We start from the raw sequence: 26,990 nt of genomic DNA, 5'->3' as shown, positions 1-26,990 counted from the left end.
AAGACTGACAGCAGACATGTAACAAGAAACTCTCAAGGCCAGAAGACAGCGGTGGGATATTGTGACAAGACTGAATGAAAGGGATGCCTCAATGAGAATACTGCACCCAGCCTGACTCACGTTCAGGTTTGAATAAAGGATACATAGCTTCATGGATAAACAACAGCTCAGAAACTTTACAGATGAAAAACCAGCCTTAAAGGAAAAACTGAAAGGTCTACTTTAAGACAAGAGAGACCAAAAAACACAACAAATTTATCTACAAAGATGACATTAAATCCTATGACAATCATCTCCCTCAATGTCAATGGAGTAAATTCACCAATTAAAAGACATAGAGTAGCAAAATGGGTCAAAAAGATGAATCTAACCTTCTGCTGCCTACAAGAAACACATCTGAATAATCAGAACAAACATAGACTCAAAATCAAAGGCTGGAGAAAAATCATCCAAGCAAACAACACCCTTAAAAAGTTGGGATGGGGGGCCGGGAAGGTGGCGCTAGAGATAAGGTGTCTGCCTTGTAAGCGCTACCAAGGAACGGACCGCGGTTCGATCCCCCGGCGTCCCATATGGTCCCCCCAAGCCAGGGGCGATTTCTGAGCACATAGCCAGGAGTAACCCCTGAGCATCAAACGGGTGTGGCCCAAAAACCAAAAAAAAAAAAAAAAAAAAAAAAAAAAAAAAAAAAAAAAGTTGGGATGGCCATATTACTATCTGATGACACCAAATTTATACTAAAAAAATTGTAAGGGACAAAAATGGACACTATGTACTAATCAAGGGATATGTGCAACAGGAAGAGATCAGACTATTAAACATATATGCACCCAATGAGAGACCAGCAAATTATCTAATACAATTACTGACAAATCTGAAAGAGGACATCAATAATAACACAACAGGACCTCAACAAGGCCCTGTCAACACTTGATAGGTCAACCAGACTGAAACCCAACAAAAACATACTAGCCCTGAAAAAGAGTAATGGAAGAAAGAGGACTAGTAGATATATAGGACACTCCACCCCCAAAAAACTGGATACACTTTCTTCTCCAATGTACATGAGTCATTTTCCAGGATAGGCCACATGCTGACAAATAAAACATACCTTCATAAAAACAAGAGGATAGAAATCTTGCAGGCTAACTTTGCTGACCACAAGGCTCTGAAATTAGATGTGAACTACAAAGCCACACAGAATAAAAACTTTAACAATTGGAAATTAAACAGCCTGCTACTGAACAACCAGTGGGTCTGAGATGAAATCAAAAAGAAAATCAAAACTTTCCTGGAAACAAATGAAAATGAAGACACAAACTGCCAGAATCTATGGGACACAGTAAAAGCGGTCCTAAGAGTAAAATTTATGCTTTATAAGCACACATCAGGAAGGATGAAGGGTCATACCTGAATAACTTAATGACACAGCTCATAAAATTAGAAAATGACCAACCAAAGGAACCAAAAATAGGGTGACGGAAGGAAATAACAAAACTGAAAGCAGAAATCAATGAAGTGGAAACTCAAAAAACAATCTGAAAGATCAATGAAAGCAGAAGTTGGTTCTTTGAAAAAATAAACAAGATTGATAGATCATTGGCAAAACTCACAAAGAAAGAGAGAAAGAAACCTGATAACCCATACTAGAAATGAGAAGGGGAGATCACTATAGATACTGCAGAGATCCAAAGGGTAATCAGAGACTACTTTAAGAAACTTTATGCTACTAAACATGAGAACCTAGAAGAAATGGATAAATTCTGGGATACTTATAACCTTCCACAGTTAAGTAAGGAGGATATAGCATATCTAAACATCCCCAACACTATTGAGGAAATTAAAACTGTTATCAAACATCTTCCCAAAAAGAAAAGCTCAGGCCCATCTGTATGTAATAATGAATTCTTTCAAACATTTCAAGAGGAGCTACTAGCAATCCTAACGAGGCTCTTCCAAGAAAAAAACATCTAATCCCATCAAAAAATGGGGAGAAGAAATAAACAGACACTTTGATAAAAAAAGAAATACAAATGGCCAATAGGCACATGAAAAAATGCTCTTCATCATTGATTATCAAGGGGATACAAATCAAAACAACAAGGAGATACCACCTCACACCACAGAGATTGTTGCACATCAAAAAGAATGAGAAAATCAGTGCTGGTGGGGATGTGGAGAGAAAGGAACTCTTATCCACTGCTGGTGGGAATGCTGTCTAGTCCAACCTCTATGGAAAGTGATATGGAGATTTTTCCAAAAACTGGAAATTGAGCTGCCATTATACCCAGCTATTCCACTCCTAGGGATATACCCTAGGAACACAAGAACACAATACAAAACCCCTTCCTTACACCTCTATTTATTGCAGCACTATTCACAATAACCAGGCTCTGGAAACAGCCAAGATGCCCTTCAACAGATGAATAGCTAAAGAAACTGGGGTACATATACACAATGGAATATTATGCAGCTGTCAGGAGAGATGAAGTCATGAAATTTTCCTATACATGGATGTACATGGAATCTATCATGCTGAGTGATAAGTCAGAGGGGGAGAGATGCAGAATAGTCTCATTCATCTATGGGTTTTAAGAAAAATAAAATTCATCTTTGCAACAATCCTCAGAGACAATGAGAGGAGGGCTGGAACATCCAGCTCATTTCATGAAGCTCACCACAAAGAGTGGTGAGTGCAGTTTTATAAATAACTACACAGAGAACTATCATAATTATGTGAATGAATGAGGGAACTGGAAAGCCTGTCTGGAGTACAGGTGGGTGTGAGGTGGGATGTAGGGAGATTTGGGACATTGGTGGTGGGAATGTTGCACTGGTGAAGGGGGTGTTCTTTACATGACTGAAACCTAATCACAATCATATATGTAATCAAGATGTTTAAATAAAGAAAAAAATGGGAACACTGTCAAACAGCTTTTATGAAGCCAACATCACCTTGTTACCAAAAGCAGACAGAGATGCTGCCAAAAAAGAAAATTACAGACCAATATCCCTGATGAACGCAGATGCAAAAATCTTCAACAAAATCCTGGCAAATAGGATCCAATGCATCATCAAGAAGATAATACACTATGACCAAGTAGGTTTCATCCCAGGAATGCAAGGATGGTTTAACATCTGTAAACCTATCAACATCATACACAACATCAACAACAAGAAAATAAAAATCACATGATCATATCAATAGATGCAGAGAAAGCATTTGATAAGGTCCAACACACATTCTTGATCAAAACTCTCAACAAGATGGGAATGGAAGTAACCTTTCTCAATCTAGTTAAAGCCATCTACCACAAACCAATGGCAAATAATATCCTCAATGGAGAAAAACTAAAAGCCTTTCCTCTAAATTCTGGTACAAGACAAGGCTGTCCACACTCACCACTCCTCTTCAACATAGTACTGGAAATGCTTGCTATAGAGATCAGCCAAGAAAAAGATATTAATGGAATACAGATAGGAAAGGAAGAAGTCAAGCTCTCACTGTTTGCAGATGACATGATACTCTACTTAGAAAACCCTAAAGACTCTACCATAAAGCTTCTAGAAACCATATACACATATAGCAAGGTGGCAGGCTACAAAATTAGCACACAGAAATCAATGGCCTTTTTATACACCAATAATGATAGGGAAGAGATAGACATCAAGAAGGCAACCCCATTCACATTAATGCCACACAAACTCAAATATCTTGGAGTCAACTTGACCAAAGACATGAAGGACCTATACAATAAAATCTATAAAGCCCTGCTCCAAGAAATAAGAGAGGACACACGGAAATGGAAACACATATCCTGCTCATGGATTGGCAGAAATAACATAATTAAAATGGCAATAATCCCCAAAGCATTGTACAGATTTAATGCGATCTCTCTAAAGATACCCATGACATTCTTCAAAGAAGTGGATCAAACACTTATGAAGTTCATCTGGAACAATAAACACCCTTGAATAGCTAAAGCACTCCTAGGGAAAAGGAAATTGGGAGGCATTACTTTCCACAACTTTAAACTATACTACAAAGTAATAGTTATCAAAACAGCATGGTATTGGAATAAAGACAGACCCTCAGATCAGTGTAATGGGCTTGAGTTCTCAGACAATATTCCCCAGACATAAAATCACCTACTTTTTGACAAGGGAGCAAGAAATCCTAAGTGGAGCAGGGAAAACCTCTTCAACAGTGGTGCTGGCAGAACTGGTAAGCCACTTGCAAAAACGCGAACATAGACCTCGAGTTAACATCATGTACGAATGTAAAATCCAAATGGATTAAAGACCTTGATATCAGACCCGATACCATAAGGTATACAGAACAACACGTGGGTAAAACACTCCATGACATTGAGACTAAAGGCATCTTCAAGGAGGAAACTCACTTTCCAAACAAGTGGAAGCAGAGATCAACATATGGGAATACATTAATATGAAAAGCTTCTGCATCTCAAAAGAAATAGTGCTCAGAATATAGGTGCCATCCACCATGTGGGAGAAACTATTCACCCAACACCCATCAGATAAGGGGCTAATACCCAAAATATACAGGGCACTGACAGAACTTTACAAGAAAAAAACATCTAATCCCATCAAAAAATGGGGATAAGAAATGAACTGACGCTTTGATAAAAAAGAAATACAAATGGCCAATAGGCACATGAAAAAATGCTCCTCATCACTGATCATCAGGGAGATGCAAATCAAAACAACAATGAGATACTATCTCATACCACAGAGATTGGCACACATCACAAAGTATGAGAACAATCAGTGCTGGTGGGGATGTGGAGAGAAAGGAACTCTTATCCACTGCTGGTGGGAATGCCGTCTAGTCCAACCTCTATGGAAAGCGATGCGGAGATTCCTCCCAAAACTGGAAATTGAGCTCCCATTCGACCCAGCTATTCCACTCCTAGGGATATACCCTAGGAACACAAGAATACAATATAAAAACCCCTTCCTCACACCTATATTTACTGCAGCACTATTCACAATAGCCAGGCTCTGGAAACAACCAAGATGCCCTTCAACAGACGAATGTCTATAGGAACTGTGGTACATATACACAATGGAATATTATGCAGCCATCAGGAGAGATGAAGTCATAAAATTTTCCTATACATGGATGTACCTGGAGTCTATCATACTGAGTGAAATAAGTAGAGGGATGGAGAGAGAGAGACGCAGAATATTCTCACTCATCTGTGGGTTTTAAGAAAAATAAAATTCATTTTTGCAACAATCCTCAGAGACAATGAGAGGAGGGATGGAACTTCTAGCTGACTTCATGAAGCTCACCACAAAGAGTGGTGAGTGAAGTTATTGAAATAACTACCCTGAGAACTACCATAATCATGTGAATGAATGAGGTAACTGGAAAGCCTGTCTGGAGTACAGGTGGGGGTGGGGTGGAATGTAGGGAGATTTGGGACATTGGTGGTGGGAATGTTGCACTGCTGAAGGATGTGTTCTTTACATAACTAAAACCTAATCACAATCATATATGTAATCAAGATGTTTAAATAAAGAATAAATGCAAACAATTAAAATAATATTAATTATTGGAAAATGATTAGGTGGTTTCAATAGCAAATCTAAAATATTTCTGCCTACTCTGTAACTTTTAAGTATTTTACTATTTGTATCATAAAAACAAAATCAAAGTGCTTAGAGTTCTTTGTTCAGAAAAGAATAATAATGACAAAAACAATTGGCACAATTATAATGTTCAGATTCTGTAGAAAATTTGGATATTGGAATACAAAAAAATTAATGGACTAGATTGAGTTATATTAGTATAATAAACACTTTAACAAGTGAATGCATTTAGTAAGAGAAAATGCAATTTGATTTTAATTTTCTTAGCAGGAATAATATCAAAATAAATATGTATTGTTTTTTCATAAAACTAATTTCTAAGAAAATTATTTTAATATGTATATTTTCTCTTTCATAGTAACTGGGTTTGATCTCTGGGGCTCTGTGTTTGCAACAGGAATTGTTTGCACATTCTACTGCACTCTGGTAGGTATCTCGCTATGAAAAACAATTTGTCACTTTCTTCTAGTATGAATAAGTGAAAATTTCCTACAGGGAAGCTATTGATAGCAGAAATAGCTGCTACCACCAAATTGCATAGAAGTATTTAGGCATGAGTAATCAATGTCACCTGAGGAATGTGCTGCTATTTTTTTTAAATTTTTGTTGCAACCACTGGTAGGATTTGGACTCAACTCATTCAAGAACACCATGAATAAAAGAGATTTAGAAATAAAATAAATGAAATAAGTATATTTTGATCAGATTATAGCTTACCATATATGATATATTTGACAAAATATATTAGCAGTAATTGTAAGTCATAAATACAATTTATAATTTATTCTCTATTTGCTGGTAGTATGAAATGTATGTAACCGTTATCCTAGTTAGCTGGTATTTAAAAACTTCAGGATTCCTGAGCTTGCATTAGTATCTTATTTATGTATGCTTGACATTTATACATATGTTGTTATAAAGAAAGTAAACTGGTTATTATTGGCAACTAGCTTCACAAACTGTTTCATTCAGTACCTACTATTTGTTACAACTTGTAGTGGGATATTTATTTAACAGGATCATTGGTACTATACAGGGGGATTATAATAACTTTACAAATATAACATTGGTTTCCAGACACTTTTTTTCTTTATAGGAAAAAAATTAAGTAATTAATCAAATATGATACCATCTATCTATATACAGTGGATAAGGCACTTGCCTTACATGTGTCCAACTTGGATTTTATTTATGGTACCCCAAATGACCACCCCAAAGCCACTACCAGTGATCTCTTAGCATATTGCTAGGAGTAAGCTAGTAGTAAGAAGTTGTGAGCCAAAGAAGATGTGAGCCAAAGACAAGACCAAAATAAAAGTGAAAAAAAAGGGAATGGGGGATTTAGACTGAGGTAGGAAATTGGATTACTGAGTCTTGGACCAAGAACAATGGAGAGTAACTGAACCTGAGATTAGCATAGTAATAATTAATAGGATCATTTATGAGCATTGAAGTGCAAGGTACATTTCAGTTACTACATATAAAAGATGCAAATATTCTCTAGAGGGATAATACCAAGCAAGAATACAGGTAAGAATACATTTGAATAAGAATGCATAAGAACATCATATATCAGTGGGGCCAGAGCAGTGGCTCAGCATGTAGGGCATTTGCCTGCACGCAACTGACCTAGGACGGACCTCGGTTAGATCCCCTGGTGTCCCATATAGTCCCCTGATCTAGGAGTGATTTCTGAACATATAGCTAGGAGTAACCCCTGAGCATTACAGAGTGTGGTCCAGAAACAAACAAACAAACAAATAAAGAACATCATTTTTAGAATAAATAAATAGAAAATAAAGAAATTGCATATGATTGTATGACTTATTTAAAATTTTTTGAGAAAAATATTTATATAAAGGATCAAATACACTTGTGGAATTAAAACCTCAATTGATTTAAACAAAATAAAATAAGAATAAAGCATAGAAGTATTAATATAAATAAGTAAAAATAAAAAGTCAGAAGCAAATTTGTATACTTCATTAACAAAATAAGCAAAGATTATTTAATTTTCCAACTTCTTAAATGTTTTCATTTCATCCTGATACATATTTCTGATTATTCTTACAATACCTACATTTTATGCCACTTGACAGACCTTCTGTTCTTCCTTTTTTATTGTTTCCAGGATAAGCTTCTTAAAATGAAGTTGAAATTAGTTTTGTGCATCAATCTACCCTTTCAACTGCTTCTTATCACCTCCCTGTTCTATCTCTCCTCCTTGGAGCCAGGCTACAAACTTTAATTATTAAAACATTGATTTGTTTTCTAATATTTTAAATTATTATTTTTAATTATTTTAATTATGTTTATCTAATAATTTAAATTATTTCTGTGCTTTGGTAATACAGTTGATGAGTAGCAAATATAAAATAGTGCAAAACTAAAAAGAATAAGGAAGTATGTCTCAAGACATTCAATATATGCATGTTAAACTATACAATCAAGGTTAATGCAGGGTATGTGAGCATAGGCAGTGTATTTTTATACATAGGGTTATTTTTCAGAGCATTATATTGCTTTTTAATTGATCAAGTGGTTGATCAATATTTAGCTGCAATTCAATTTTATGCATGTTTTACATAACAATGCATAATAGCTTCTGAGAACTAAGGTGTTTGACATTTGCTTTTTGATGATCAGAGTTGATTTTAGGTGCCTTAATCACTTGAGAAGAAAACAAGATTCTATTATTTAAGAGGTGATAGGTAAGGAATTGACTATTTGTTCATTAGGATTTGAACAGTATATATGAATACAATGCCCTTGGCAGGGATTTGAGGTATATTTTAAATAGCATATCAATTTTAATTGCAAAAGAAGTGTTGGGACAGCCTTGGTTTCTTCTTTTTTTTGCTCAAGATAAAAATGAAGATCTGTCAGCTTTTCACAGATCTTGACACTCCGGAGGAGTAACCAGAGATGATAATTTTATTTTTCAAAGTTAAAAATATCAGTTCTTTTATTATAATCAAGCTTATTAATTTAAAAACTTATTTTAATATATCACTTCATTTTATCTTTCTCAGTTTGCTCATTCTACCTCCCCCATTCTCTAAAGATGCTTTAAACCTGGATTATTCCAGTTTTTCTATTATTTTCTTTTTTCTTCTTGGCCCTGGGTTCTCAACTAAAATAGTACATTGGGATCACTTGGAGGAAATTCCAAGAGACACTGAAAACTTGAAAATCGGTACAAATATAACTTTATTTAAACTGCCTTGGGAAGAACAATTTTTTTAAATTTGTTTATAAGTGCCCTCTACAGAAATTCCAGATTGAAAATTGCCAATCTAGCCTCTTATCTCTGCCTGAATCATAATTTTAGATTCTTCTTCTTGAAATGTTGGTTGTTTCACACACAATTTTATCTCTATCTACTGCTTCTTCATAGTTCTTTCTTTTACAAGCCATTTACTGTCACTTTTTCAAAATGATTTAATACCATGTATTTGACCACTTTATAAAAAATCTTCAACTTTTAACCAGACTTTGGTGATTACCCAGTTCTTTTTAATTTTTATCATCTTTATTTAATTAGCCATAATGTAAACTGGTTTTGTCACCTAATTTTCAAATGTGTAGATGTCTTTAAATATCTATTCAACTTCAAACATTTTTCATATGGTTATCAGGGAAGGAAATAAAATTTTAGCTAGTCTTATAGGAGGCCAAACCTGTATTTGTGGCTCACTGCCAGTTGGTGTTCAGGTGACCTTATAGGTATTATAGATCAATACATTATATTATTATTTGGTGTCCATTTCTCTCAATATATTATTAATATAAGGTTGAAATAAAAATTTCTTTTTATATTTTCATGTTTATTGTATTAACTGATGCACACACAAAATTAGATGCTCATGCTTAATGAATGAATGAATGCATGTTTAATCACATAGCAAGAAGGTTAGAAAAATGGATATCTACAGCTTTGAATTTTAAGAACTTACTTCCATTTGTTTTCCATTGCAGGGAGGATTAAAAGCAGTTGTCTGGACAGATGCATTTCAGATGATTGTCATGGTTGTGGGCTTCTTAACAGTTCTTATTCAAGGAACAGCTCATGTTGGTGGATTTCATAGTGTACTAGAAAAATCGATGAATGGAACTCGACTTAATATATTTGAGTATGCTCTATGTTCTTTTAAAAATTGTGAAGATTTAAGTGCATGCACACTCACCTAATGCAATATTGAAGTCTGAATGGAATTTCTTCATTTAATCACTTTTTTCATTTTTAGCTTTGATGTAGATCCCCTCAGACGACACACGTTTTGGACAATATCAGTGGGAGGAACTTTTACATGGCTAGGGATCTATGGAGTTAATCAGTCAACCATCCAGCGATGTATCTCCTGCAAAACAGAAAAACATGCAAAACTGTAAGTTATCACATTAAAATAGTCCATAGTGGTTTTATACTTGTTATATAAATTTTATATACCTTCTAAAGAGTGTGGATGTGTGTGTAAGATAAATTAAAAGTTTCATTTAACCCTTTCAACCTATATAATTTAAGTTGAACATAATATTTGTATTCCTGTTTCAGATAGGAAGTTTAGGTTCATACCTAAACTTTGGACCTTTTATCTGTCTACATGTGATCTGTTAGAGGCTGCCTCTATTAATTATTAATTAATTTAATCTATAAATTAAATGAAGTGCTGTGGATGACAATGCAGAGGCAAAGAGCACACATTTCTTGCAATTCTATGACATAATGACTTTTTCAACATATTTGAACATTTGCTCTAGTCAACTGCCTTCTTTTTTTTGATGCGTCTAAATTATTCAGAGACAAAAAAGAAGAAAAAATTAAATTAATGAGTCAAGTCAAAACAGAATATTAGCTACTCCAGCTCCCACAAGGATTCCTAGTCACCTGTCTTTTTAGTCTCCCTCACAAAGGACTTGAGAAGTGGCATAGATAGTTAATTTTTGTTCAAGCCTACAAGTCATTTCACTCTCTAAAATGAGGACCAAAGGAATGATGTGTTTTCTCATTTCAAAACTTGCAGGAATAAACTGGACTCGCACTTAAAATCAGCATTTTGTCCTCACTGCTGCTTGCCCAAGATTTAAGTCACCCCAGACTTCTTACAGTGCTGTAATTTTTCTAAAACTGAGAAATAGGCACTATGAATATGCCTTCAACTGGTTTTAAAACACTGTCTTTGTATAGTCACTTAGTAAGGTTGAAAAAGGTATTAAATTGCCTGGATATGGCTCTCTACTTTTACAACTTGAACTCCAAAGGGAATATACTGATTATATTTTAAAATTTACTCTCAGAAGAAAGAATTGGACTATTATCTACTTTGTCTTCAATTCACTGATAATATATGAATATCACGTTATAATAAAAATATCAGAAAATTCCACAGATAGAGCAGCATTTTGTCCAATACTTGAATTACTAAAAATGTATTTCAGAACAAAATTAATCTATCATTTTAAATTAAAATTAATTTAAAATTTTGGTTAAAACAGCTATCGTTAACATATATGTAAAAGGAGAACTTTACTTTTATTAAATAAATAATTTTGTTTAACTAAGAATTTAAAAATCTTCTATGATAATTTTATAGTTATATTTTTTCTTCTGATATGTTTAATTTAAAATTTTTAATATAATTATTTTGATCATAGTGGTTTACATATTGTTGACAATAATATTTTAGGTACATATTTACATAAAATCAGGGGGGATTCCCATCACCAAATTGCCCTCCCTACACCTCCGTTTTTGTCCTACCTCCCATATCTCTTCCATCACCTGCAGGGCTGCTAGAATATGTGATCCCCTCTGTATCTAGCCTACTACTTAGTAGTCTTGCACCTGTTTGGTCTTGGTACCTCCCTTATTTCCCCCTCTAACTGGGAGGCAGGACTAGCTAGTTTAAGTTGCGTGGTTTTGTTTGAAAAAGAGAAAAGTAATAAACTGGGGTAAAAGTCTAATACTCCGAAAATGGGTGGAATCCTTCTAGAGGCTCTCATCATCGATTTGAGAGGCGAAGGAGAAAATGAAGGTGAAACACTCCACCAGTACAAAAAGAAGTGTCAAATATTCAGTGAGGACTCCAACAATAACGATAAGCACCACAAAAAAAACAAAAACAAAAACAAACAAAAAAAACAAAAAACAAAACAAAACAAACAAAAAAAAACGCCATGGTCTTGAAATAAGAAACATGGCATAGCACATAAAGAAAGAAAAGAAACAAAGAGAAAAAAGTAAGTATAACTGGGGACAATACTGCGGGGTCACCGACAAGTGCCAGCTCTAATATGATATCGTGACAACGAGGAAAATGGGAACAACTTGACCTAAGAGCAGGTTATCCTACCTTACCAGCTAACGACAAGACAAAATCAGAAGATTTGCCACCTTTGGTAGGTCCAAAAGCCAAGATCGCGATTTACAGATGACTGGCTGCTACAACCATGACCAGACTGTATAAATCTTGGGACCAATAAAAAAGCCCTAGTCTAGGGTTTGAACTACGACCTGCACAATAACCATGATCCCCAGTTCTAAAGGTCTGGCAGAGACAATTGTAATGGAATAGGGCTTCTGGAAGCACAAAGAAAGACGCTATCCTAGGTGTCATCCTAGGTTCAGTGCAAAGACCAAGACCACCAACCACAGAAGATGGATTAAAATGTCACTGAGGGAACAGAACTTCTAGAATCACAAAGATTGACTTCATCATAAGTCCCACCCCTGGATCTGTGCAGATACAGAGATCTCTAGACATAGAGGTCTGATTGTATCACGCAGGACAGAGCAGAAGTCTTCCAAACACCACAAAAGCACCACCGGGAGAGTAAATGAATAGAGTCTATAGTTAATCCAATGACAATATACTCCAAGGACGGACAAACCCCATATCTCTTAGGCCAAGTGAATTCCTTTTCGAATGACCCCAATATTTACTGTGCCAGCGCAGGAGGGAAAAAAAAAACCCAAAAGCACAAAACATTGTTTATTTTTTATATATTATTTTTATCTTCAGTTATTATTATTATTATTATTATTATTTTTATTTACCTATTTTTGGTCGATTTCTCTGATATGTTTAATTTAAATATTTTGCCCATTATTTCATTAGTCTTGGGAAGTTAGGAATTTTTTTATTTTTAAACTAGTATTTTCCTGCAAGAACAAGAATAATTGTGTTCACTCAATGCTTATTATTTATTAAATAGTGATTCTTGGTACCTAATCTATAGCACAGTTAGTAGGGCATTTACCTTGCACACAGCTGATCCAGGTTTTATCCTCTATATCCTATATGGTTGCCTGAGCCTGCCAGAAGTAATTCCTGAGCACAGGGTCAGATGTAATCCCTGAGCACTTCAAGGTTTGGCCTGCCACTCCAAAAAAAGATAAAATCACTTTAAGACGGTCATGTGTGGAGCCAGGCGGTGGCACTAGAGGTAAGGTGCCTGCCTTGCTTGCACTAGCCTTGGATGGACCTCAATTCTATCCCCCGGCATCCCATAAGGTCCCCCAAGCCAGGAGCGACTTCTGAGTGCATAGTGAGGAGTAACCCCTGAGCGTCACCGGGTGTGGCCCAAAAACCAAAAAAAAAAAAAAAAAGATGGTCATGTGTGAACATAAATCTGTATTATATGTATGCATATATAAACACATTATGGATATGCGTATAACATTATAACTATTTTATGAGTATATATTTCACTACATCTATGTATTTAAATAGACATATACATTTGTTAGCATTTTTATTGTGACCAATGTGAATTACAAGTCTTTCAGAATTATATTTAAGGTACATAGTGACAATGAATTAGGGCCATTTCCACCACCAGTGTTGATCTCCCTCCATTTCTGTTCCCAGCATGCAACCCATACCTCCAGCCTTTGCCCCCAGGACTGCAAGTGTAACAGGTCCCTTTTGTGGATACCTTGTAGTTTGGGTCTTTTGATTCTATTGTTCTTGATTTTGCTTTGCGTATGTATGTCTGATTGATTTATTTTTTTATTTCCACTCAATGTTCTTGAGACTGTTTGCCCCTGGCACCATCCACTTTTTTTTTCTTAATTTATGGGGCAGAACAAGATTATTCAAGATCTATGGTTCTTTTGAAAGAAAGAAAGAAAGAAAGAAAGAAAGAAAGAAAGAAAGAAAGAAAGAAAGAAAGAAAGAAAGAAAGAAAGAAAGAAAGAAAGAAAGAAAGAAAGAAAGAAAGAAAGAAAGAAAGAAAGAAAGAAAGAAAGAAAGAAAGAAGAAAGAAAGAGAGAGAGAGAAAGAAAGAAAGAAAGAAAGAAAGAAAGAAAGAAAGAAAGAAAGAAAGAAAGAAAGAAAGAGAAAGAGAGAAAGAAAGAAAGAAAGAGAAAAAGAAAGAAAGAAAGAAAGAGAAAAAAGAAAGAAAGAAAGAAAGAAAGAAAGAAAGAAAGAAAGAAAGAAAGAAAGAAAGAAAGAAAGAAAAAGAAAAAGAAAAAAGAAAGCTAGGAGGAGCCCCTCTCTAGAAGCTATAAGTCTAAATTTTTAAAAAGAAAGAACCTAAAACCAAACAAAAACAAACAACAGCAAAAAGCACAACAATGGCAAACAACAACAAAACAGGAAGTGGGGCTGGTGTGACAAAGTTTTTATTTTATTTATTTTGCATAGGCACAGTAAGTATTGGTGAAATTAGAAAGGGAATTTGCTTAGCCTAAGAGATACAGGATTTCTCCACCCTTGAAGCATACTCTCAAGGGAACAATTAAGCTCCATACATGTTCCTTGTTGAACCCCAAGATTTTTTATGGTGCCAGGAAACATTCTGCTCAGTCACAATTGTCAAAGTCAGACCTCTGCAATTAGAGGTCTTGGTTTTTGCACAAATTCTAGGGCAAAGCCTAGGATAGAGTCTTTATTTATAATCTTGGAAAAAGTTCTATTCAGTCATGATTGTCAAACTCAGTTTTCTGTAATTAGTGATCTTGGTTTTTGCACAAATCAAAGGATGAAGTGTTTCTGATTTCACGTTCTGTTAGGTGATGATGTAGGGTAACCTACCCTTAGATTAAGTTGTTGCTGTTTCTTTATCGAGAATAGACATATAATTTTATATGTATATTCATATGTTGGTATCTTGGTTTAGATCAAGCAAAAGCCAGCACAATATCAGTCATAAAACTTTCTTGTAGTTTGAATATGCTGCATTAGTATTTTATAAGAATAAAATGTCATAAGAGGAAAGATACTTATTCAGAGAGAAAGGTACATTATTGCCTAAGCACTTAGCACTTAGTTCTACTCTTTCACACTCCTATGGAAGCATTAGTTATTTGACAGACATTTTGTTAAAACATAAAAAGATGTCTTTACAAATGGTATTCCCATGAGAATAGAAATATTTAGTTATTACAATTCAGTATAGAATAAAATCAGTTCAAATAATCAGTTGAGCTGAAATGTAGACAACTTAAGAAGAAATTACTGTGAAAATGAGTTACAGGAGGATTGTCATTATACAATTGAAGCCTAAAGAATCCATTACTTCATCTAATACTTGATAAAGCGACCTGGAGGTTACTTAAAAATATTTTTAACAAACTCTTGCCTGGGAGGCTTGGCAAATTTTTATTGAATGCACTGCCCATGCTTAATTATCTGAGAACCTACCTGGACTAATTAAGATATTGCATTGCTCAGAAAAGTTTTTTTACCTTTGGGAAGATGTATTCTTCAACAGACATAGGTAAAAATAAGATTTAAAAATTTCTGAATTAAAATCAGGAGTGACTTTTTATACATATTTAATTTATATTCAGGAATGCTGATTGAAGGCAATTTAATTTTAAACTAAATTTTCCCCACCTAGAAATAAGATCACTTACCAAGTCAATATAGATTTTCCCTTGAAATTTAACCATGACCTCTTTCTATTTTTACCCAGTAGTTTGTCTTTCAGGACTGGCGTTATTAAATGATGCTGTGAAGATAGGAGGAATGATTCAGTTTATTCTTCCCTCTCCACCTTCATCTCATTTCCCAACTAAGATGAATATATCCACATACAGTCATGTCAATCATGGTCCATGATTTATTTTTCTCACAAGTAGCACAATGTTATTATTAATATAGATCTATGTTTTTATCTTCCTTCAATACCACAATACAATTTCCATCATGGTGCCATCTTTGTTGTTCCTAACTTCAATATTCCAAATACCTAGATCAAGCTCTTATACATAGAAATGCTTAAAAAAAAAAACCAACCTTTTGATCGTCCAATGTCCAATGCTCAAGTAGAAATGTCCCTGTTAACTATCAAAGTTCATTTTAAAATGACTATCAGAAATTTGTTTTATAAGATATTGCTATTGATTTCTCATTTCCCACAATGGATTGGAGAAGTTTTGCGACTGTTTTGAATAATATATACATGACTTCTGCATAATTACATAGAGAACGTATAGTTTTACAGAGTGTAACATATTCAGTTTTCAAGTGAATTATATGATAAGGAAGGTAAATACATTATATTTTAATATAACTAGTTTATCAGAGTCAAAAAGTCATGTGACTTGTCTAAAGTAAGATGGTACTTAAAACATTATTTGAATTTATAGGTCTAATGTGATGATAAAATATTAGTATAAAGGATGCAATAATACTCTCAAGAATGATAAATTTCTATCATTGTATTCAATCACTTATGTTAAAAATAAATGCTTTTATGTCTTCTATTATTTTTCTTTCTTCTTATATGCTTTTCTGGATCACACTTTATGGTGTTCTAGGGCTTACTTTTAGCTCTGTACTCAGATATCACAAGATAAATTACAGGGACCATAAGGGTTTCAGGGATTGAATACAGGTTAGACATGTATAAAACACCTTCTTTACCCACTGTACTATTAAGTACTCTAGACATATCACTGTTTTTGCTGTATATTTTAGAGGGAAATTTTACTATAAACAAATAAATCTATTATACAATTTCAAAAAATTACAAATTTTATAAACATATAAAGCAGAAACTGATGAGTGATTGTTTCAGATAAAGGCTATCAGAGCTATTGGGGAAGTAGTTCCAGAAGGTGACCTTAGTAAAGGGTTGAATAGAATTTCCTGAATACAAATGATGAAGAACAATATAGTGAATAAATATTGGCTATTTTATCTCTCATATATATATATATATATATATATTTTATACTACTAAAAATCTACTCCTGTATCAAGTCCCTAGAACAAAATTAGATATGAAAATGAAGAGAGAATATTCATAAAGAAACTAACATAAAGCCATTTTCTAAAACAAATAAAGTAAAATAGGCTTCCAAAGGGGACATTTATTTCACAAATTTTTTTTATAAATAATTAAGGTATTGACTTAAGGGTTTTATAGAAATCAAGAGTATGGATTTAAAATGAATGTGTACTTTCACTTTAATGTTACTGTACCTGGTTTTTTAAAATAGCAACACCCAAGAAAAGTATTGTACTCCTAATTTTCTGAAATTAGAACATAAAATTTTTATTTAAAGATATAAAACCACTAAAACCAATATAGAGTAGCTTACATTTAAATCTTGCCCGAAAAAAAATCAAATAGAATTTTAACCTTCAAAGAATAGTAACAAATAAAAATTTACCACAGAACACTGAAAAAATACAAATTGTAGTTGGCATATTAATATATAGAATAGAAATACATCTTATAAGTAATAGGATTAAAAGAACTATTTATTTTGTTTTTATTTTGTACCTTTTTATCTTAAAAATGCCAATCTAAAAATTTATCTGACATCATCTTCACAGTGGATATTTTCCTATTGCATCTACTTCTACATTTATCTCCTTATCGTTCTAGAAAAACGATTCTAAATGTGAGTTAGCTTTTTGACAGTTTCATGAATTAAGTGTCAGTGGGGAAGAAAAAGAATCACTTACAATTATGTAATATGCATGCCTAGTATGTTAAATTTAATCTAAGAAAATAGAACTCATACTGAGAATTTGCAGAGAAACTTCCTGTTAAAATCCATCAAAAGTGGACTCCATTCAATTAAATTAGTTTAAAAATATACCATTCCCAAACAAATATCTGAAAATATAAAATGTTGTTATTCTCGGTTTCCTGATTCCCTGCATGTGGCAGATGAGGAAGACCCCAGCGAACTTAATCTCATCAAGACTCCCTGACCAGGTAGGATGTCCCAACCCACGAGGGTGGTACCAGATTCCTGCTGAGTGATTTTAAAGAGCCACTGCATTCTCCATTTTTGGCTTCCTGATTCCCTGTGTAAGGTTGCTGAGGAAGACTTCAGCAAAATTATTGCAATCAAGGCTCCACAGCCAGGAGGGTCGGCCAGCCCACTAAGTAGTAGCAGAGGAGCATGGCCACTCTGCTTTGCTTTGTGACCTCGCACATCTTCTAGCCAATGAACTCCGCAATTACACATAGAAAATAATAACACTACAAGCAAGACAAAGGGGAAAGAATTCAGGCCACAGCAACGCATAGAGAATGAAGAGGACAGTTCTGATGACCCAAAAGGAGCCTAGTTAGCCTTTCAGATAAGACCAATATACCTGATGAACACAGATGAAAAGATTTTCAACAAAATTCTGGCAAATAGAATCCAATGCCTCATCAAGAAGGTCATACTTTATGAGCAAATAGGTTACATTCCAGGAATGTCAGGATTGTTTAACATACATAAATCAATCAACATAATATCAACAAAAAATCAACTATATCAACAAAAAGAAAAATAAAGACCATATGATCATATAAATAGATGCAGAGAAAGCATTCAATAAGGTCCAACACCCATTTTTGGAAAAAAAAAACTCTCATCAAGAGGCAAATGCAGAGCCGGAGATAGCTTGGAGGTAAGGCATTTGCCTTGCATGCACAAGGTCGGTGGTTCAAATCCCAGCATCCCATATGGTCCCCCGAACCTGCCAGGAGAGATTTCTGAGCGTAGAGCCACAAGTAACCCCTGAGAGATGGCAGGTGTGACCCAAATACAGAAAAAAAAAAAAGGCAAATGCAATGAACTTTTATCAATATAGTCAAGGCCATCTACCACAAGCCAATGGCAAAAAGTATTCTCAACAAAGATAAACTAAAAGCTTTTTCTCTAAAACATGTTACAAGACAAGGCAGCTTTCTCTCACCACTCCTATTATATAGTGTTGGAAGTTCTTTCCATTAGTGATTAGGCAAGGAAAAGCTATCAAGGATATTCAGATAGGAAAGGAAGAAGTCAATATCTCACTGTTTGCAGATGACATGATACTATATTTAGAACCCCCTAAAGACACTACTTAAAAGCTTCTAGAAACAATAGATTCATAAAGAGAAGTGGCAGACTACAGAATTCACACTCAAAAATCAATGGCCTTCTTATACACTAATAATGAGAGAGAAGAAATGGACATTAGAAAAACAATCCCGGGGGCTGGAGAGATAGCATGGAGGTAAAGAGTTTGCCTTACATCCAGAAGGATGTTGTTCAGATTCTGGCATCCCATATGGCCCCCCCCCGTCCCCGGGCCTGCAAGGGGCGATTTCTAAACACAGAGCCAGGACTAATCTCTGAGCGCTGCCGGGTGTGACCCCCCCCCAAAAAAAAAAAAAAGCACGGAAAAAAAAAGAAAATTCCATTCACTCAAATATCTTGAAGTCAACTTAACTAAAGATGTGAAGGACCTATACAAAGAAAACTACAAAACTCTACTTCAGGAAATAAAAGAGTGCACATAGAAATGGAGACCCTAATCATGGATTGGGAGAATCAACATCATTAAAATGGCAATACTCCCCAAAGCATTGTACAGATTTAATGTAATTCCTCTAAGGATACACCTGACATTCTTCAAAGAAGTGGATCAAACACTCTTAAAATTCATTTGGAACAACAAACACGTGAAAATAACTAGAGCAACCCTTGGGAAAAGGAATATGGGGGACATCACTTTTCCCAACTTTAAATTGTATTATAAAGCTATAGTCATTAAAAAAAATCATGGTACTGGAAGACACACCATCAGATCAGTGGAATAGACTTGAGTATTCAGAGAACGTTCCCAAACATACAATTAATCCTCAATAAAGTGGCCAGAAAAATCAAAATGGAGCAAGAAAAGCCTCGTCAACAAGTGGTGTTGGCATAACTGGTAATCCACTGCAAAAAAGCAAACTCAGACCTCTATCTAACACCATGCACAATAGTCAAATCCATATGGATTAAAAGACCTTGATATCAGGTCTGAAGCCATAAGATATAAGAATAATACTTAGGTAAAACACTCTATGACATTGAGAAAAAAATGTTATTATTCCTAAAGTCTCTAGTTTGATATTATCAAAATTAGATAGTGATTATTTTTGCTTTTGTAATTTGACTAATGATTTTTGTAATGTTACTAGATTGCTGCACAAGTGTTACAATGGGCACTTTTTTTTTTTTTAGAGCTTTGTATTTTAATTTGTTGGGCCTCTGGATCATTCTGACTTGTTCAGTCTTCTCTGGTTTAATAATGTATTCCTACTTTAAAGATTGTGATCCTTGGACTTCTGGAATTATCTCAGCACCAGATCAGGTATGTTTTCTTAGGGACAGTGGGAAATATTAAAATTGCAATGCTTCTGCTGAGTGGGTGGCATTGCTGAGCTTTTCTTTTTTTCTTAACTGAACATCTACTCACTTCCAAAATCCAAGGAATTTAAGTTTCTTCACTACTCTTTCTGTTTATTTATTTCCAGTCTCTTTTTAAAAATTTTTTTATTTAAACCATTATGTTTACAAAGTTCTTCAGAGTTGGGTTTTAGACACACACTGTTTCAGGACCAATTTCCCTCCAGTGTCAGTATCCCTTCATCAATTTCTAGAGTCATCTGCATGCCATCCTACCTCCTTTTCCCTAAACTGCCACCATAACAGGCATCTTTTCAAGTTTGTTAATGTTTGGACCTCATAATTTCATTGTTGTTAATACTGGTTTGGATATTTGTGTCTGTCCTTTCTTAATGCTACCAATGCACATGAAGCCCCTTAGCCCCTATTTCTCATAATTTCATATGTGTATGTCTCCTACCTCACTTAATTTCTTTCCTTCTTCTCACTATGTTCTGGGGCATAGCAATCCTCATTTAAGTCATTGTTTTTCTTCATGCAGTTATTCTAAATACTGCCTATAAATTATATCATTCTGTATTTAACTTCTGAATTATTTTAACATTTTATCTTTCAGTTTCATTCATGTTGTAGTGAATTGCATGATGGCATCTTTCCTTGCAGCTATGTAGTATATTGTGTATATGTACCAAATTATGTATATGTATCAAATATGTATATGTACCAAATCCTCATAATCCACTCATCTGTTGTTGAACAGTTAGGTTGATTTCACTCTTAGCTATTTTACTAAGTTCTTTTTTTTTTTTTTTTTTTTTTTGGTTTTTTGGGTCACACCCGGTGGTGCTCAGGGTTTACTCCTGGCTATCTGCTCAGAAATCGCTCCTGGCAGGCACAGGGGACCATATGGGACACCAGGATTCGAACCAACCACCTTTGGTCCTGGATCGGTTGCTTGCAAGGCAAACACCGCTGTGCTATCTCTCCGGGCCCATGCTATTTTACTAAGTTCTATGATGAATAGTGGTATGCTTACATCTTTTTTGGATGAAGAATTTTTATTTTATTCTCAGTAAACCCCCAAAGCAGGATTTCTGGGTAATAGAACAGCTTAATTCTGAGTTTACTGGAAAAAAAATAGCTCAGCAAATAGGTGTTAAAGAATCTTTATCAACATAGCACCAGCTATCCATAACAGGCCAATAACCAATATTTTTATTCGTCATGATGAAAATAGAAAGCATTCTCACAAAGGTAAGACACAAAGCAAGGATGTCCATTATCTCCAGTATTACTCAACATAGTATTAGAAGTCTTAACAACAATGATCAGAGAAGAGAAGGAAGTCAAAGGGATTCAAATTGGAAAAGAGGAAGTAAACAATCTATTTTCAGATGGCATGATGATATATGCATTATGTTAGAGTCCAGTATTTGAAAGACCACCCAAAGCAATGAGCTTAGTATTAAAGGATTTTATTATGCTCAAATCACAAGTGAAACAAGTGTTGAGTCCCAAAGCTGACTGGAGAGTGCCATTCCCTTTAGGGGGAAAGTGACCTGACCTTGGGCAAGAGGCTACCTTCTATATACTAAAACAGCAAATCACAATGATTAGTTAGATCCACAGGAATCTAACTGCTCATATATTCTTGGGAACTTTCAGACCACCAATTTCTTCCTTTTTTTTGATGGATTGGCACTTTGTTCAGGACATGGTTGGGAGATTCAAGACTTGGTTGGGAGGTAACTGTTAAATCAGTCATTCTGCCTTACAAAATAACTCATTCTGGAGAGGTGAGGGTATCAAGACATAATTGGGGGTGACTGAGAGGTCAGCTACTATATATAAAATAACTGATATCTTGAGATGAAGGAAGTTATGCTAAATTTTAACTCAGGGTGACCTTACACATTGAAGTCCATAGACAAAGCTATTATAAACAATAAACCAATACAGAAAAATAGCCAGCTACAAAATCAATACAAAAATCAGCTGCATTTCTGTATAAAAATAATGACTCAGAGGAGAACAAGATCAAAGAATCTGTCCCAAATTAAATAGTGTACCTAGGAATCCATATTACAAAGAGGCGAAAGATCGCTATCATAAAACTTCAAAACATTTGAAAAAGAAATTAAAGACAATCCAAGGAAACAGAGAAAACATTTCATTCTCATGGATCCAAAAAAACAGTTATCAAAATTACCATCTTACAATTTACAATATAGATTCAATGTAATTTCTATCCAAATTTAGACAACAGTCTTCAAGGAATTAGAACAGTGAATTATAAAGTTTGTTTGAAACATAAAAGACTCTGGGTAGCCAAAATAATACTGAAAAGCAAGAAACTTGGAGGTATCTCATTACCTAACTTGAAGCTGTACTACAAAGTCATCGTGATCAAAATAAAAATGATATTAGAACAAAAACAGACTTTCAAACCAATAGGTCAGAATAAAAGATTCAGTGACAAACCCCCCAAATATATGGTCAATTAACAAAGGAACCAAGGACAAAAAAATGGAATAAAGATAGTCTTCTCAGTATATGGTGTTGGTACAATCAGATAACCACTTGTAAGAAATTAAAGCAGAATAAATATTATATCTTAAACAGAAGTCAATGGAAAATGAGTCAAAACTTTGAGATCAAACTTAAATCCATAAAGTACATTGAGGAAAACATAGGTAGAACACCAGATGTTGTTATGTCTAAGATCTAGACCTCAAATGAGTATTTCAATGATATGATGCCATTGGCAAGAGCTATCTAATCAAATCTGAATAAATGGGACTACATAAAACTAAAGAGTTTATGCATGCTAAAACTAAAGGATAGCTGATTAAATAGGAGAAAATATTTTCACTCAACACAAAAGATAACGGGTTGATATCTAGTATATGCAAAGTGCTCACAAAGGCTAAACCTACAAAATAGAAAATCCTCAATAAATGGGGAATAATGTAAAGAAACCTCTCAGAGAATATGAATAGATGCCAACAGGCACATGAAAAAATGCTGATTGCCACTTATCCTTAGGTAAATCCAGATCAAGACAAAAGGAGATATCAGTTTACACCAGTGAGGATTGCAGGTACCAAAAATATTGAGATTAAGTTATGTTGGCAAGTCTATGGTAAAAAAGGAACTCATCCACTTCTAGTGGGAATGCTTCTTGGTATTCCACTACTCTTGAGTGATGACACCAGGTACTGGCAAGAGAGAAGGAACATCAAAATAGACACTGGTATCTTGTCTTGTTCTTGGCAATAAGACCTAAAACCCAAGCGAGGTTTTGAAGTTTGAGTAAAGTAGGTTTGAACTAATGGTCTTACATGTGCTGCCTATTCACTTTTTTATTACCATACATCTTCATGTTGATTGATACTTCCTCAAATTGAGGAAAAGGGCAAGGAAAACCCTGATCCTTATTTCTTTGTTGAGTACTGTGGCTAATGTCATCTAATCAAAATCAAAACATTAGTTTAATATATGACATTAAATGTGTTTTTATAATTCACTTTGTAAAAACTATGTTTAAGAGGAAAAATAGTTATATTCTCAGTCTCTTCCACTATATAAATAACTGCCGCACAGTCTCTTGTGTATGCCATTCTACTACTACCTTAAAACTGAGTACTATTTAATACCTTAATTCTCTGAAGTCATATTGTTGTGTATATATTTACAAATTCATCTAATCTTTTTCTAATATAAGCTATACCTTTCCAATTCTTCCTCTTCATTTTACAATCCATGGGATTAGATTAATGTCATTTGCAATTTCCATAACAAATTTAGTCCATAGAAACACTGCTATATTATTTTTTGTACTTTTCCTTATTTTAATAACAAGTGACATTCCCACATTTTCGATAGTTCTGATAAGACCACTAATTTTACCTTTTTTTGTCATTTAGCTAATGCCATATTTTGTCATGGAGATATTTGCCACTATGCCAGGACTTCCAGGACTCTTTGTAGCTTGTGCATTCAGTGGAACTCTGAGGTTAGTATATTAACAAAAACTCTGCTCTGCTTATGAAACTGATGATAATTATGATGATGGTGATAACGGCACAGAAATCTGGTTTATAATGGCAATCATACTGGTTTTCCAGAGAAACTTTTGGCACCACTACCGTGTTGAGTGCTTTATTTGTATTTGCTAATTTAGTTTTACTATGAGACTAAAACTTTACTCATATATTCATCATTTTCTATAAAGAACAACTGTTTAATATGATAAAATGATCACAAAAATTTTAATATGATAGAAAACTTACATATTCATAGACAGGCTACAATATTAAATCTCTTCACCAGAAAAATAAACTAGGTTATTTTTCTAGAGAAAAGTCAAGCCAATTTTTTTCAAGCTTCTCTTATTCTGTTGCTGTGCTCACTACAAGCAGCATATATATTTGGTTGCACGCTTTCACACTTGATTGTAGTGCTCATCAGGCTCACACAACTGGCTGTGATGTTTACTCAGCTATGGTACTTTTAGTGATAAAAATTTTATATGTGTTCCCCACAGTTTGCAGATATTAGCTCTGGTGCTCACAGACACCTAGCTGAAGTATACTAAAAATTATATTCTGTTGTATATAAGTTCTTAAACACTGTACAGTTGAGATCATGCTACTTGTATATGAGTGGTAATAGTGAATCCCACACTCAGTCTGATACTTGCTTTTAACCCTAAGGAATCCACAAAGTCTAAAGACACTTTTTTTGTTTGTTTTTGGACCACACCCAGTAGTGCTCAGGAATTACTTCTGGCTCCATACAAATGAATTACTCCTGGTGGGGCTCAACAGAACAGATGGGATGGCAGGGATGAAACCTGGGTTGTCTGTGTGCAAGGCAAACACCCTACTTGTTCTATTATTCAGCCTTTAAGGAAACTTTTTCAGTGGTGAGACATACTGGTTTAGCTCATAAGAATCATGAAGGCTATAACTGAACTCACATCCACACATATTTGAAGCATATCTCCAGATGCTGGGGAATCTTATTTGGGGGCGGGGAGAATTGAGGAATCTACATTGATTTCTGTTGTCCGCTCCCAACCTGTTCTCAAGGATTATTCATTGTGATAATCCAGAGACCATGTATTTTTGGGTATTGAGAGAAGTCTTTCACATACAAGGATATTACCTAACTCCTGTACTAGTTCTCTAACCCTAGAATTCTGTTTTCGGTGGGACCTCTAAGAACTCTGTGCATATCAATTTTGTGCTGAGATCTGAAAATTAGAAGAGACCGCCAACCTTATGAAGAGTATAGTCAGAACCACTTTTAGGAAATGGGAAGAATATATTATAGAGATCCAGGGAACTAATTTTTATTGAGAATTTGAGAAACAAAGAGTTGTGAAGATGTGAGAAATTGGTAACTGCCTTGCTTACAACCCAGGTTTAATCCTGGATACCACGTAGTATCAGAAGTTATTTCTGAGCACTACTATATCTGTAGCACCTCTGTCCACATAAAAAGGAACAGAAAAGATTATATGGCTGTCTTTGAGTATGTGAGAAGATAACTAATCACAAAGGTATCTTCATAAAATTCTACAGAGTTTGATTTCAAATCTAATATTATGATATTCAAAGACTTAAATCAAGGGACTAAGTGTCTTACAATGGAAGTTTCAGTTTCTGTGTTAGGAAAGGACTGTATCGAAAGTGTTTGTATACTTTCTATCACAGAACAAAAAAAAACATATATAGATGGAAAAAGTGAATTAATTCCTGCACTAGTTAATTAATCTCATGTCAGTTGGTTTGAAGATTAGGATAGTGCTTACCTCTACCTAAGTGTATGCATGTTCACATGCACATATACATGAGCATGTAAGCATGTACAGACACAAATATATACACACATAGAGATTTTTTGTCCTACTAATGCCACAAAACTCATTTAACAATCTGTGAAAAAACATTTATAAGAGGTAGGTCAGAAAAACTAGCTTTTATTCTGGAGCTTGTTTAAGAACTATAATTGTATTAAATATAGAAGCATCTTTTATTTAATATTTTATTTTTAATAAATATTTAAGCACCATGATTACAAGCATATTTGTAGTTGGATTTCACTCATAATCAGAATAACTCCCTTCACCAGGTGGAAAGAAGCATCTTTGAATAGTAAGTAGACCAGCCATGGAGTCCCTCTGAAATTTTACAGTTGCATTTAGTGTAGTCATTCCTTGTCATTTGCCTAATTGACAGGGTAAGATATTAAGTTGGTGTTTATGTTTTTCTTCCTAAAGTACTGTGGCTGCCAGCATCAATGCCTTAGCAACAGTGACCTTCGAGGATTTTGTCAAGAGCTGTTTTCCCAATCTCTCAGACAAAATGAACACTTGGATCAGTAAAGGCTTATGTAGGTACTGTTGGTGGTTCTTTCATCCCATATCAAAAATGTACAGCTGGGGGCCAGAGCGGTAGTGTGGCAGTAGGGCGTCTGCCTTGCACACACTAATCTAGGATGGAAGCAGTTCGATCCCCCAGAGTCCCATATGGTCCCCCAAGTGAGGAGCGATTTCTGAGCACATAGCCAGGAGTAACCCCTAAGCGTCAAAGGGTGTGGTCCCAAAAACAAAAAACAAAAAAAACAAAAAAAAAAAAAACAAAATAACAACCCAAAACCCTACAGCTGGATATGCTAAAATCCTTCACCATATATTCAATATATATGTCTTTTATTATCCACACCCGTCAATGCTCAGGGGCTA

At 34.6% G+C, this 26,990-nt stretch overlaps 1 protein-coding gene across 1 annotated transcript in view; it reads left to right on the top strand.

The window, feature by feature from the left end:
* The window catches only part of SLC5A12 (solute carrier family 5 member 12), a 63,437-nt gene that overhangs the window by 14,935 nt on the left and 21,512 nt on the right, over positions 1-26,990 (top strand). The window contains exons 4-9 of the mRNA XM_049780964.1: positions 5,978-6,045; positions 9,598-9,752; positions 9,867-10,007; positions 20,075-20,204; positions 24,166-24,254; positions 26,526-26,638. Of these exons, the coding sequence (XP_049636921.1) occupies positions 5,978-6,045; positions 9,598-9,752; positions 9,867-10,007; positions 20,075-20,204; positions 24,166-24,254; positions 26,526-26,638 (696 nt within the window). The remainder of the gene's footprint in view (positions 1-5,977; positions 6,046-9,597; positions 9,753-9,866; positions 10,008-20,074; positions 20,205-24,165; positions 24,255-26,525; positions 26,639-26,990) is intronic.

The sequence above is a fragment of the Suncus etruscus genome, chromosome 9, assembly GCF_024139225.1.
Source record: "Suncus etruscus isolate mSunEtr1 chromosome 9, mSunEtr1.pri.cur, whole genome shotgun sequence".
Lineage (NCBI taxonomy): Eukaryota > Metazoa > Chordata > Mammalia > Eulipotyphla > Soricidae > Suncus > Suncus etruscus.
Note: the sequence above shows the minus strand (reverse complement) of the source record. Positions and strands in the feature narration are given on the sequence as shown.